The sequence below is a fragment of the Sus scrofa genome, chromosome 15, assembly GCF_054392235.1.
Source record: "Sus scrofa isolate SSC_HxYL_T2T_F1_AM1 chromosome 15, Sscrofa_HxYL_maternal_Yorkshire_Landrace_v2.0, whole genome shotgun sequence".
Taxonomy (NCBI): Eukaryota; Metazoa; Chordata; class Mammalia; order Artiodactyla; family Suidae; genus Sus; species Sus scrofa.
Window position 1 is genome coordinate 151,594,019 of NC_139397.1, and position 14,561 is coordinate 151,608,579.

A 14,561-nucleotide genomic window follows, 5' to 3' on the forward strand; every position below is an offset into this window, starting at 1 on the left:
CTAAAAAGACTAAATAAATAAATAAATAAATAAAATATATGCGGGTGATTTTCTGCGACGGTGCTGAGCTGCTGCCCCCTTTCCGTAAGGCATCCACCTCCCTGCAGGCTGCAAGGGGCACAGAGTGTGGGGGAGTTGTTAATACAATTTTATGGCAGGAATGCAAGAGACAGAATTGTTAATAACTAGCGTCTGATACTCAAATGGGAGTTTTGCACCTGCAGCCAGACCACAGGTTTGAAAGCCAGGTCTTGTCCGAAGATTTTTTTGTTTGTTTGTTTGTTTGTTTTTTTTTTGAGGTCCACTCCAAACTCACATTATTCTTGGCCGAATCCAGTACTTTGCTGTTATAAGACGGAGGACCCGTTTTGCTGCTGACTGTCCACTGGGGCCTCTCTCAGCTCTTAGAGGCTCCCCCAGGCTTCTCACAAGGGATAGCTGGCTTCCTTGAGGCCCCCAGGAGACCCTGTCCGACTTGCAGACCCACTGTCCCAGGGTTCACCCGATTAGGTCAGGCCCACCAGGCCCAATCTCCCTCTTCATTCACAGAAAGTCAGCTGATGAGGGACCTTCGTTACACCTGCAAAAATCCCCTTACCTTTGCCTTTATAATAGAACCTCATCTCAAACGGGCACAGTCACTGTGTCCATGGCTGTGGAACACTCAAGAGGAGGGGCTCATACAGGGTGAGGCCACCTGGCACGGGACCCTGAGCCATCTGGAAACGCCCCTGCCTCAGCACGGAGCCAGAGAGACACAGAGTGAGGCAGGGATGGGAGGTGGCAGGGAAACACCCCCAGGGCCTGGACCGGGACCAGCCCCCAGTGGCCTGGCCTCTTCTCACCTCCAAGGGCCTGCGCCACCGTGAGAGGCCAGGACAGGTACTCTGGAGGCCTGGGGGCTGATGGCTTCTGTGGCCTTAGGGTCACCCGGCACAGCCCAGCATTTGGGTGGGTCTTTTCCCTGACACCTGTGGGTGCCTCCCCAGGGGGACTCTTGCAGGTACGCCCTCTCCCGACACCTGTTTCCCCTCCTCTAAGGGGAGGGGGTTGGACCAGATGGCCCTAGACTTCCTTTCCCCACCAGCCTCTGTGATTCAACCTTAGCGCACACAGCACGAAGGCTGGGGCGCGGAGGCTTAAATCAGAGGATGCCGTCACAGGGGGATGTGTGGTGTCAGGCTCAGCCTCGAATAAACTCCCCGGGGGGAGGGGGAAGCCTTCTGACCTCTCACCCCACCGAGGGGCAGGGGGACCATTGCTGCTAGTGGTGGAAATTAGTCAAAGAGAGCGCATATGCGACCTTACATTTTGAGACCATAATTAATATGATTTCTATATGGCTGTACCAACTTTTAACTTTCTCGCTTAGCATTTTATCCACTTTTCCTGTGTTGGTACAAACAGGGGGAATTTCCACCGTGCCAACTGGCCAGGCCATGGATACAGGCACACACACCCACAGGCACATAGCCCTTTTCCAAAAGAAATGCAAAATTCAGAATTTTTGAGCCGATGGGCCCCTGGCCTGACCACCTGGTGGCTGAAGAACTTGGCAACAGTCCTGCCAACTGATTCTCCAGTCCCTGCTCAAATACCCACGGGGGATTCTAGATTCTAGGATTCAAAGTCCTTCGATGGCTCAAATATCCACCTTTCGTCATTTCCCACCCATTTTTCTTCCTGGGGCCACCTGGTGCACAGCTGCCCCTCGGCTGTGCCCGCACTTCCGAGAATTCTGAGGCAGTTTTCAGGGCTTGTGGCAAACACTGCCAACTGCCCGCCCAGACCCTTGCTCCTGGCGAAGAGCCCCCCGTGGTTCAGACTGTCAACACATCTTTCTGGTAGCCGCACCCGGTGACCCTGCTCCTTGCAGAGCTGTGGTTAAGGATCCGTCTCACAGAGGGATGGAGAGCTGGGGTGCAGATCTTCCAGAATGTTCTTATCTCCAAAGGACTTTGAGATAAGCAGGAATGACCTCCAGCCTCACCTCGAATCTTTCACCCTCGCTTATCTCAGTGGAAAATTCCAGCAGGGATTTCTGAACCCTGAGTTAAATTCCTGAGCTCAACAAATCAGTTGAGTGGGTGGCTGCCCGCCAGGCCGGGCCGCGCAGAGGGAGCAAAGCAATTGAAGCAAAACCCTGCCCCCGGCTGCCCAGGGCCGCAGGACAGGAGAGGGGACTATGCCCAGAGAGGTGGCCTCTCTGTTCAGACAAAGTCCAAAAAGGGCGGAGGGTGCAGGCAGGAGAGACACCTCTTGGCTGGAGGGAAGCAGGAAGGGTCAGGAGGAAATAGTGACACACAGATGGACAGACCGGGAGAAACGTGTGGCCGAGAGAAGGGTGGACCTTCTGAGCCCCAGTGTGTCAACCATGTGAGGGCCCGGAACTGCTCACTAGGGGGCGCTAGGGGCCACGGCCAGCCAGTGCAGGGTCTGGGTGGAGGGACAGGGGTGAGGGGGCAGAGGCCCTGCCCAATTCTTTCTTTCTTTTTTGCTTTTTTTGGAGCTGCAGCTGCTGGCCTAGACCACAGCCACAGCCACAGCCACGCCAAGTTTGAGCCTCCTCTGCGACCTACACCACAGCTCGTGGCAATGCCAGATCCTTAACCCACTGAACAAGGCCAGGGATCGAACCCGCATTCTTTTGGATACTAGTCAGGTTTATAACCTGCTGAGCCATAACATAAACTCCCTGCTCAATTCTACCAAGACTAGAAAGACATTGGAGTTCTCATTGTGGCTCAGTGATAACAAACCCAACTAGTATCCATGAGGATGTGGGTTTGATCCCTGGCCTCGCTCGGTGGGTTAAGGATCCGGCATTGCCGTAGCTGTGGTGTAGGTCACAGACACGGCTCAGATCGGGTGCAGTGCTGTGGCTGTGGTGTAGACCTGCAGCTGTAGCTCCAATTCAGTACCTAGCCTGGGACCCTCCATATGCTGTAGGTGATGCCATAAAAAGAAAACAAACAAACAAAAACTAGAAACACAACAAACCAAAGTGGCTCCTTTTTACTGAACACCTACTATGCACCAGGCACTGTGCTAAGTCCTTAACTTGGAGGATCTGATTCCATCCTCACAGCAACCCCAGCCTGAGGGCCCCTCCCCGGAAGACCCTCTGCCGCGTGACCCTCCAGGGTGGGGAGTTCCTAGGACCAAGGAACGTGACTACCGAAAACCTGTACCCCGACTTCCAGATCCTGAGATGGCAGAATTCCCTGCCTAAGCAGCCACAAGCCCACCTCCCCACAGCCCTCCCGGCTGGGTCTGCCCCCTGCCCAAAGCCAACGACCCCACCTGCGTGTGCACCCAGGCCACCAGGCAGCTGTAGGGCCGGGGGCGCAGTGTGGTTGGAGACTCAACAACACTCGATACAGGAAGAAACTCAGTGCCCTGGGATCAGAGAGTAACATCCTCAAGCTGACACAGCCCCTAACCCCACCTAATGCAATGACTTACCATTTCATCAATATCCTTGATGCGACTGCAATGCTCTAGCTACACAGCCCAGGCTGCTGGAGCCTCGCGTAACAGTCTCCGCCTCAGGTCCTGTCTCAGTGGGGTCCTGTGCTTCGGCTTTCAAGCCCACCCCTCACGGATAAAGGTTCGGAGCTCTGCTTCTTCCCTTCTCCTGTTTTTCCAAGCGCAACTGTGCAGACACCTGCAGGGCCCCGTCTCCAGTAGAAAAACAGGCAGTTCAGGATGAAGGCAGTGCAGGCAGACGCAGTGTCGGCTGCAGCTTCCTGAACTGGTTTACAGACACTCTAACGGGGAAAGGGCGACCTGCCTGATGACCAGACTGTGACCACGACACAAGCGGCTCCACCCTGAGCACTAACGGAATCTGTGGCCAGAGCAGGTCCAAGAACTGGCCTCGGGAGAACTGGATCAACATCGCTGCTCCTGTCGGTCTACGGCTCTGTGAACATCGGAAAAACCGTCGCTTGCTCTGCTAGCACAGGTAAGCAGGTGACTGCAACTGCCGGCAAAGCGGTGCTGCAAACGCATGTTGGCATCCTCCACTCAGAAAACGGCGCCCCTGGTCAGCATGAAAAAGCTGAAGCTAGACCTTCACCAAATCCCACAGAAAAGGAAGGGTGCTCTGACGGGCGGGGAGGGGTACGCAGCCCTTTGCAGGAAGCCACCCTCAGCAGGAAGCCCCTTTTCTAGTTACTTTAGCAAAGCGATACTGTAACTAGCTTTTTTTTTTTTTTTGCCTTTTTAGGGCTGCACCTGCCACATATGGAGGGTCCCACGCTAGGGGTCGAATCGGAGCTGTAGCCACCAGCCTACACCACAGGCACAGAGTCTGCGACCTACACCACAGCTCACGACAATGCCGGATCCTTAACCCACTGAGCGAGGCCAGGGATCAAACCTGCATCCTAGTGGATACTAGTCAGATTCGTTTCTACGGAGCTATGACAGGAACTCCCATAACTAACTGTTAAACCAGGCTCCCCCAGGCTCTACCCATCTCTGGCCCAAGCACGACTTTCAAATCTTTTAATTACAGGTTACCTCACCTAACTTGTCGGTTCTTTTGGTAGATCAAAGAAGTCAAAATGGAGAGTTCGATTCCTGGCCTCGCTCAGTGGGCTAAGGAGCCGGTGCTGCTGTGAGCTGTGGTGTAGGTCACAGACGAGGCTTGGATCCTGCGTTGCTGTGGCTGTGGTGTAGGCCGGCAGCTGCGGCTCTGATTCAGCCCCTAGCCTGGGAACCTCCACATGCTGCGGGTGCGGCCCTGAAAACGCAAAAAGAAGAACAAGTGGGAATGAAGAGTACCTCATTAACTGATGCCCAGGTCTGTTCCCCAGCCTCCCCTTCAGCCACCTCTCAGACCAGCTCTGTGACCAAATGGCGTGGACAGGATCCAGGATCTCGAGGCGTGATGAGCCTGCCGGGTGTGAGTGTGTGTGGGGGTGTGCGCACGGGTGTGAGTGTGGGGGGGTGTGCGTGTAAGGGTGGCAGGGACTCGGGTCCCCCCATCTCAGTGACTGACTGAGACTCAGCCTCCGCTGCAAACCTTCATGGCCCAGCAGAGTCTGCAGAGGGGGCCTGGGGACGCTGCGTGCAGCATCTCCCCCAATGGCCAGTATTCTGATTAAAAGCACATCCTTTAATCAGAATGGGAGCGTTGATTTTGTCAGCAGCGAGCAGCCCCCCCATTCATTCAGTGACACGTGGCACACGTGACATAAATTCTCAGTACACGAAGATGCCACCCTCATTTTCCAGCCACTGCAGCCGCCAGCTCCACCCTGACTTCTCAGACCTGTGCGTTCCGGCCACCTGGCCCTGAGCCGCCTGGGCGGTGTCCTCCGAGGAATGTCACAGCCACGCGTCCCCGCGGCTCTCCTCCAGAGTGGTTCCCCTCTTTCAAGGCCAAGTCCCCCGCAGTTCCTGCTCTCCAGAGTCTTCACACAGTGTTTTACATGTTACCCAGAGTTTATCCCTGTTCTTGGTGGGGGGTCCCGTACAAACTCCCGCACTATTTCCACCCCTGCAATCCCCTGGACTCACGCTTTCAATTACCTTCCGTTGCTGGAGTATGTGTTTAAGGGTGGACGCTCGCTGGGACTGGGCCATGCAGGGCGCTGCGATTTATATACGTTATGCATCTATTTATCACTTGGGGCATCAGTTGGGGCAACAGCCCTTCACAGAATTTCTTACACTCTGACCAGTAAATGCCCTGAAATAAGCAATGGGCTTATATTCACTCCTGTTTTGGAAATCAATGACCCTACCCTGCGGCTGCAAACGGATCCATGCCTCCAGCAGACACCTCACCTCCTGGAAGGCTCCCTTGCCCTGTGGACAGGCAGCTGGGGCCCTGGAGTCCCCACGGAGATGGGCCGCCTGTCCCTGCGAGGGCCTTCCCATCCTGCCCCCACTGGCTGTTCTGGACCCTGAGCTTGTGCCCTCCCTCTGTGGGAGGGCCAGGAGCGCGGGCTGAAGCTCATCCTGCAACCAAGACAACAGCACGGCGGCTGTGGTCACGGCCCAGCGTGAGCCGGGGTGGGAAGAAGTCCTCAGGGGCCCGGACAGCCCAGGGACTCCAAGCAGGGGGAGCAGCGGCCCGAGCCCCGCGGGGTCGGCCAGGACGGGTGGCAGGTGCTCCAAAGGACCCTCAGACCCGACCCCCGCCGGTTCTTCCTGCCCATCTGCGCTCCCCGACCCCCCAGGCTTCCTCCTCCAGGAAAAGGATCCCCCGGGATTCTGGTCAGGAAACAGGGAGGCAGCCTCTTCTCTGATCCCCGCGTCCCACCTACCACCACGTGCTCCCCGCTTTACGTCTGGGAGGTTTCCCGGGGCCGCCTCCTTCTCCCGTCCTCCACTGCAGTGATGAGAAGGGAGTCACACGGCCAAAGGCCTCCCGTTCCTCCGGCTGCAGCTCCTGCCCGGTCCCAGGAAGACAGTAGAGCATGTTTTTCAGGAGCTGCTCTCCATACCTACCCCGCAGCCCAGCCAGGCACCTGCTTGTCCTTCACCGCTCGAAGTCTATCTCCTCCCATCTCCACAGGGTCAGTGTCTGGGGCGAAGAGCCTGGGCCAGAGGGCAGGCAGACCTGGGTTCAAACCTGGCCATGACCTCGGCCAGGTTATCTCAGTTCCCCGTCGTTAAAGAGAAGCAGTGCTCCCTCCACCCCGGTGCTCAGCGTTTGCATCGGTCACCCACACGGCCATATGCCGATTCCAGCAACACGGAGTTACCAGACCAGTCGCAAGGATCCTCACAGCATGTCAGGAGGTGGATACTGATGACCCATTTTATGGATGAGAAAATTGAGGCTCAGAAAGGTTAAATGTATTCCTCAAAGTCAGGGAGCTGTCAAACCAGGATTCAAATTCACACCTGTTTTGCTCACTACACCCCATCAGTCAAATGTAGAAACCAAATATACAGGGAAATAAGGCTTACCTGCAAATCTCATGAATAAAACCAAGACACACGCCAAAACAGAGGGAAACAGGAGTTCCCATCATGGCACAGAGCAAATGGATCTGACTAGTATCCATGAGGACGCAGGGTCAATCCCTGGCCTTGCTCAGTGGGTTAAGGATCTGGTGCTGCTGCGAGCTGTGGTGTAGGTCACAGATGTGGCTCGGATCCCATGTTGCTGTGGCTGTGGTGTAGGCTGGCAACTGTAGCTCTGATGCAACCCCTAGCCTGGGAACCTCCATATGCCACAGGTGTGGCACAAAAAATAAAAATAAAAAACAGAGGGAAACAACTGCAATATATATGCTGCTTTAAAATCCTTAATTTATAAAAATGACTGAGTTCCCCTGTGACTCAGCAGGTTAAGGATCTGCAGTCGCTGTCACTGCAGCAGCCTGGGTTGCTGCTGTGGTGAGGGTTCGACCCTTGGCCTGGGAACTTCCACATGTCATGGGTACAGCCAAATAAATAAATAAATAAATAAGGCTGACATCAGTAGAAAAATGGGCAAAGGACACGACCAGAGGAAGTCACTAAAAATGAGTCACAGATGTGCTGAGCAACCTCACTCGCACGGCCATACGCTGATTCCAGCCACACGGAGACCAGACCAGGAAAGAATCATGATTCCCACGGTTTGGCCAGAAAGTTAGAGAGGCTTCGGGAACATTTTTCTGGAGGGCTCACTCGGGATGTGTACCACTGGGCTCGACTGCAATCCAGCCTTTGACGCAGCTGCGGTCCCACACGCAGAAAGCCCCCAGGACCCACGGGCCGGATGGGGCAGAGGATGCAGGCCTTTGGCTCATCAGTTGCTTTCAGCTACAGTAAAATGTCTGACAGTAAAATGTCTCACCCTCCTGCCCAGTTGGCTGGGGGCCCACCAGGCCGCCCCTGGGGACAAAGGCAAAGCTGGGAAGCTTGGGAAGCTGGGGGAGGGGAGAGCTCTGCGGGTTTAAATAAACATCTGAGCCGAGCTACTCGGATCTAGGTTGTCTACACCCCAGGCCCTTGGCTTGCGGCTCCCTCTCCTTGGGCGCTGGTTCCTCAGCTTTGGCAGACGATCCCTGGCTGCCCTCTCTAAGGGAAGCCCCTGGAATAGATGCCCCAGCACCTACCGCCCCGGCTCTCCCAGCCTGCAGGCTCTTTGGGGGGTCCACTCAGCTCCTGTGGCGCCTCGGGGGGCACTGCCAGGTCAAGCGTGCAGGGACGCATCCAAGATCCTCTCCGTGTGTTCAGAGGGAGCCAGACAGGACTAACAGAAGGAACAGAGCAGGGAAAACCCATCTTCCATGAAAAGAGAGAAAGGGCGCTTTGTAAGCCCCACCGTTGTGGCGGCAGGTGGGCTCTTGCTGAGACTGAGGGACCAGGATGCTTTCAGCCCCGCCCCTCCTCCGGCGTTGGCCGCCGTCTCTGCCAATCTTGGTCCTGCAGAAGCTTCACCCCCGCCTCTCTGCCTTCTCCCTGTGGGGCGTGGCTGTGTCCAAACATCCCCTGTGACGGGACACCTGTCCTCGGGGACCAGGGCCCATCCTCACGACCTCCCCCACTTTGATCTCCTCCGTAAAGACCACCGGCAGTGAACCAGAGGTCAGGACCTCAGCAGAGGAAGTCCGGAGGGACGAAATGCATCCTTCATACCTGGGGCGTCATAAATACATAAATACCCACGTGCTTTTGTGGGGCTCCATCTCCACGAGCAGTCACTTGGAACCCGTCCCAGGTCGGGTCCTTGGGGGGTTCCTGAACCCAGAGGAGGCCTTTGGACTCCGGCCGATCCTGCTGAGTGGAAGAGGGTCCCTCAGATTCAAAACATTACCCGTAACCATCAGAACCAGGAGAGGGGCCTGGACCAGAGCAGCCCTCAGAGCTTCCAGAAGGAGCCGGCCCTCCGCACACTCTGACTTCCAGGCCTCCAGGACAGAGACAACTCACTTCTATTAATTTAGGCCATTTGATCTGTGGGGTTCCATCAGCCCTGGAACACTGGGATGGAACTTAGCCCAACCCATGTCCTTTGGGAGGTTGGTAGCCCAGTACAGGCCATCAGGCCATGCCTGGGGTCCAAGCCCTGCCCCGTGTGTCAGTACGGGCCACGTGCTGGGATGCTGGCCGCATCTTAGACCCCCCTCCTGGACCCAGGTGAGAGGTGCCGTGCACCAAGTTCGCCCGGTGGAGATAAGGGCTGTGACCCGAATGCACACTCGCCATGTCCCCTGTTACTTCCAAGTGACAAAGGCCATTTGTTCTCTGTTAAGTGTTGGGCCACCAAGACAAGGAACAGGACAGCGGAGTTGTGACAGCGGTGGCCCTCTAGAGAGGTGGCCGCTTATAATTGGGTCCCTAGAATGGCAGGGAGCCCTGAGTCACTTCCCTCCAGCTCCCAGGAGATCTGCCGTGTGGCCAGAATCCCTCGACACTGGAATCCTTGTCGCTCTTTAGAGCTGAAGCACTGGCCACCTTGTGCCCGCACCCCGCCAGCTGGCCTGGAACAGGAAAAGCTGCGGCTGGAGAAGGAGGGCTGAGCCGGTGCCACAGGGAACACCAGCCCCCCGGGCAGGAGCCCCTACCTGAAGGTCACCCCCTTCCCACCTGACGGACTGGGGCTCCTCAGGGCTGCCCAGCTCCCCCCACTCTCTGCGGACAGGGGAACCCACAGGGCATGGGGTTGTTACCTCTCGCCCCGGAAGCTGGAACCCCCCATCATCTGCTCCCCAAAGAGACCAGTCTAGGGCCAACCTGGCCACGGCCGTGCCCTCCGCAGGAGAGGACAGTACTGCCCGCCCACCCAGCAAGCACAGAGGAAGATTTGGAGACTGCTCTGCCCTCTGTGGCTGTGTGACCTTGGCCTCTCACCTGACCTCTCTGAACCTCGGTTTCTCCATCGGTCAAAGAGGAATGAAGTTGGGCTGAGCCACAGGACGTGGTGAGCACGAAAATCGTGGGAACAGACAAGACCTGAGGCAGAGCTGCAATGGGAGCACTCCAAAGGGATCTTGAAAACATTCTTTTGGTTGCAAGTTACCAACCAACTCAAGCAAAGTGGAGAAAAAAGGATTTTATTAGATACTGAGGTTGTTCGGGGAAGCTGAGGGCAGCCAGGCCTGGAACCAGTAAATGAAGAAGTGTCACCCATGGCCTCCCAGGGGACCTCTCTGCATCTCTCCATCTCCTGCCTGCTGCTCTGCTGCTCTGCACCCACAGCCCCCACGTTTCTGGTACCAACAAGGGAGCAGCCTGCCTCTCCATCAGTCCCCCCCACCCCAATCCCAAATTCCCACACGGTCACCCGCGGCTCGTCAACCATCGAGGAGGCTGGGCGGGGGGGACCACGGAGGGAGGAAACTCTTAGCCGAAGGGAGGCCAAGAGCGGCACGGAGACTCTGCAGAGTCATGGCTGCGAACTTCAATAATTATCATTAAACTGCCATATATGGCCTGCAAACTCAAAACACAACAGCCATGGAGTTCCCTTGTGGTTCAGAAGGTTAAAGATCCAGTGTTGTCACTGCAGCTTCCCAGGTCACTGCTGTGGCACAATTTCTATCCCTGGCTGGGAAACGTCCACGTGCTGCAGGTACAGCCAAAAAAACAAAAAACAAAAAAACCAGAATGGATGCTGTGTTTCGTTGTTTTGATTTCAGGGCCACACCCATGGCATGTGGAAGTTCCTGGGCCAGGGATCGAACCCGAGTCACAGGAGCGACCTGAGCCACAGCAGTGACAATGCCAAATCCTTAGCCTGCTGAGCCATAAGGAAACTCCTCAGTCTGGGCTGGTATTGTTTCGCATCCTCAGGGCCCACGGATCTAAAATGCATTCTGAGGGAGTTCCCGTCGTGGCTCAGTGGTTAACGAATCCGACTAGGAACTATGAGGTTGCGGGTTCGATCCCTGGACTCACTCAGTGGGTTAAGGATCTGGCATTGCCGTGAGCTGTGGTGTAGGTTGCAGATGCGGCTCGGATCCTGCGTTGCTGTGGCTCTGGTGTAGGCCGGCAGCTACAGCTCTGATTCAACCCCTAGCCTGGGAACCTCCATATGCCGCGGGAGTGGCCCAAGAAATGGCAAAAAAAAAAAAAAAAAAAAAAGATAAAATGCATTCTGAGGAGTTCCCAGTGTGGCTTAGTGGGTTAAGAACACAACGCAGTCTCAATGTGGAGGTGGGTTCAGTCCCTGGCCTCCCTCGGTGGGTTAAGGATCTGGCGTTGCCACAAGCTGGGGTGTAGGTAGGTCACAGATGCAGCTCGGATACTGTGTTGCCATGGCTGCGGTGGAGGCTCTGTTACAGCCCAAGTGGACGGAGGCGGCCACAGAAAGTTCTAGTAAGGTGCCAAGTTTGGGGGTGAGCCTCTCTGCGGCAGTCCCACAGCTGGCAGAGCCCTTGGCGTCTGTCTTGTCAAACGGACCATACTCCATTATCTCCAGACTGGGCTCTGGGAATTCCAGACCTGAGATGTGTTTTCAGGACAAGGTCCAAGGTCAGATGGGTTTGCAATGACCACTCCCTGCAGTCCCTTCTCAGAGAGTCAACGCACGTCTGTACGCAGAAGCCCTCGAGCCGCCCTGGTCATGCCACCCGTTCAACTTGGCTTAAAGTGGCATCTCCCACATTCACTGCAGCCTCAACACATTTTCCATGGACGGCCTATCACCCTAACCCCAGAATTAGTGGGCCAGGAGACACACGTGGGCGAACCAGCCGGCCTGACCCCAGCCCCTCCTCTTAGGTCCCAGGCTCTCCGCACCTGCCAAGGCGTCCGCTTCTCCCCAGGGTCTGAGGCTGAGAAAGTCCTTTCTGTTGCATTGCGACCCTCCCCCAGGCTCTGCGCCCCAACCCTCACAACCTCAGCTCCTTCACCCAAGCGTGGCTTCGCTGGGAGCCATCCAATCCTCCCAGTTGCCCTTCTGGACACTTGGTCCATGTCCGACCCAGATTTACTCCCCAAACTTGAGCGCACTCCCAGGAGCTGATGGACCAACGTGAGAGGGAACGGGACATCCCTGCTCTTACATAGCACGTCTCAAAACTTCTCCTTCGTCAAGTGTGTACTGAAAACTTTTCCGGGCCCCCAGAACTGTGCCAGAGACTTTGGGGCCCATAGAAATGCCCACAGGGAGCATGCTGCATCCTGAGGAGGCTGAAGAAAACATCCCAAAGTTAATAATAATGTAAAAATTAAATAATTCACATCTGCAGGACAATACGTGTTGCAACAAGAGTATATGGGTGGCTCAGCAGGTTAAGAATCTGGTGTTGTCACTGCTGGCTCAGGTCACTGCTGTGGCACGAGTTTGATCCCTGACCAGGGAACTTCTGCATGCCATGGGTGCAGCCAAAAAACAAAAACAAAAAGCAAGAACATATGGGAGGAGATCCCTTCACGGCTTAGTGGTTAACGAACCTGACTAGGATCTGTGAGGATATGGGTTCGATCCTTGGCCTCAGTCAGTGGGTTAAGGATCCGGCATTGCCATGAGCTGTGGTGTAGGTCACAGATACCATTTGGATCCTGCGTTGCTGTGGCTCTGGTGCAGGCCAGCAGCTGCAGCTCTGATTTGACGCCTGGCCTGGGACCCTCCACATGCGGCACATGCGGCACATGCGGCCCCCTCCCCTACCAAAAAAAAAAGAAAAAAAAAAAGAATATATGGGTAAGCCCTAAAGAGAATAAAAGATAATATTTTGGTGTCCATGCCTGTGGCATGTATAAGTTCCCAGACAAGGGATCAAACCTGCACTGCAGCAGTGATAACACCTTAACCCACTGAGCCACCAGGGAACTCCTAAAGGATAATGAGAAACATCAAAGCACGCCGTGCCCGCCTCCCCCCACCCAGAACCATCCAGCAGAACTGGGAAAGTCAGGAAGGTGAAGGCAGACACCTGCTCTGACTCTGTTTCTCTTGCTTCCTCTGCAGATTTACTGCGAAGGATTCTCTCCCTAAACACGGTGGCCTGAGGAGGCAGTTTCCTCCCCAGACCCTAGAAGCGCGTGGAAGACGCCCAGGAGGCAGAACCAGAACGGGGTGGGGAAGGGACAGAGGCTGCGGTGACAGCAGCCACTCTATTCACCGGGAATGGCAACTGAAAGCCCTGAAAACCACAGGACACGCTGTGATGGAGAGTGGGAAAGGGGGTCTCTTGGGGACCCCAGAAAAGGCTCCACCAATGGGGGACCCCCCTTGCCTGTCTCCAGAGGACACTCGCTGAACTGGTGCACGAGCGAGCGAGTGAATAGTGGGGAAATGACAAAACACAACCAGAAAACTCCAGCCTCCCAGCTGAGGCAAGGCCTTGCTCAGACGCGACCGGCCGCGTGAGGGAAGGAACCAATGTCACCGTCCCTTTGCGAGCTGAACTAAGCTGAATATGGAAAATAACTCACTTGTTTGAAATCATCTGAACGGATGGTTTTCCCCACCATCCGTTCAGCGACCGCCCAGAAAGACAAAAGCAAGTTCTCGCTCAAGACTGGGAAGCGAAAACTTAACAGTGTACCTTCCACGAACACACACACACGCACAGACGTGCACACACATACTCACACTGGTAGACCTGGCGACGGGACGTGTGGCCCGGCTGGTCTCTCCTTGCTCTCTCTCAGCGTCTTGGGGACACGTCTTTGTCCCCTTATCTGGGCTTGTTCCGGAGACCATGCCTCCCTCTGGGATTCTGGCCCCAGCCCAACGTCAGCGCTGTCCCTGTCGCTGTCCTCCCACCCGCGTCCCGCCCTCCCCTCAAGGCCAAAGACCTTCGTCGTGGGGAGCGGGCATCTCAGCGCTGTTGGGTCAGGGCTGCCAGCAGCTTTGGTCAACAGCTGGGCCTGGGGCTGAGCAAGGATCCCGAGTCCCCTGAGCCGAGGGACAGCATGGACGTCCCTGGAGAGGACACCGAGATGGCTTAGGGGACAGAAAAAACACTTTTCCCTCCATGCTTCTGAGTTCTTGGCTGGGATCCCTGAAATAAAAGAGTAACCAGAGAAAAACAGGCAGGAGTTTGTTACCACGTTCCTCTCACGTGGACGAGGGCGACACCAGGGAAAGCTGAGTCACGGCTCAGGGGCCCAGACTGTGGCTTAGACGCCACCCTCAGCTGAGGACACACAGAGCCGTGGGGGCGGGGCTCAGCTACGGGAGATTAGCAGGTAACGGAGGATGAGGTTGGCCTGGTGGTGCCTTGGCCACTGATCAGAGGGGCAGGAATGCCCCTCGGGGTCCTTCTCTCTTCCTGTTACAAAGAGGGAGACACCTTTGGACAGAGAGATGCTCTTAACATGTGTCAATTTCACGTACAAAAGGGCAGCTTCTCCCCTGCTGGCTGAGCTTTTCCTGCCTCTGCTGTTTGTCAAAATAAGCAGCTCAGAGAACACCTTGTATTTAGGGATAATGCAGCCTGCTACCCTTCTGCCGTTCAGGCAGAGAAACCCATGTCTGTGAGGCCGCAAAAAGCAAAGCCGCAGCGGGGAGCCTCCCTGTGGGGCTTTCCTTGGGTACAGCTTCTTCCTGCAGGAATAAACCCACCCACAGAGCAAGTGCCTCTTGCTGATTTTCCCAGCAAGACGCTCTGCTGGGGCGGAAGGACGTTATTACTCCTTTGGCTGCCTTGAGA

At 55.8% G+C, this 14,561-nt stretch overlaps 1 protein-coding gene across 2 annotated transcripts in view; it reads right to left on the reverse strand.

Moving 5' to 3' along the window:
• RAB17 (RAB17, member RAS oncogene family) overlaps positions 1–13,630 on the reverse strand; it is a 34,989-nt gene extending 21,359 nt beyond the window's left edge. Inside the window, exon 1 of one of the 2 annotated variants that reach the window (XM_084998144.1) lies at positions 13,499–13,630. In XM_084998144.1, the coding sequence (XP_084854270.1) occupies positions 13,499–13,609 (111 nt within the window). In that variant the 5' untranslated portion in view covers positions 13,610–13,630. The remainder of the gene's footprint in view (positions 1–13,498) is intronic. The other variant, XM_084998145.1, reaches the window with a different exon arrangement.
• Between the last annotated feature and the right edge of the window lie 931 nt (positions 13,631–14,561).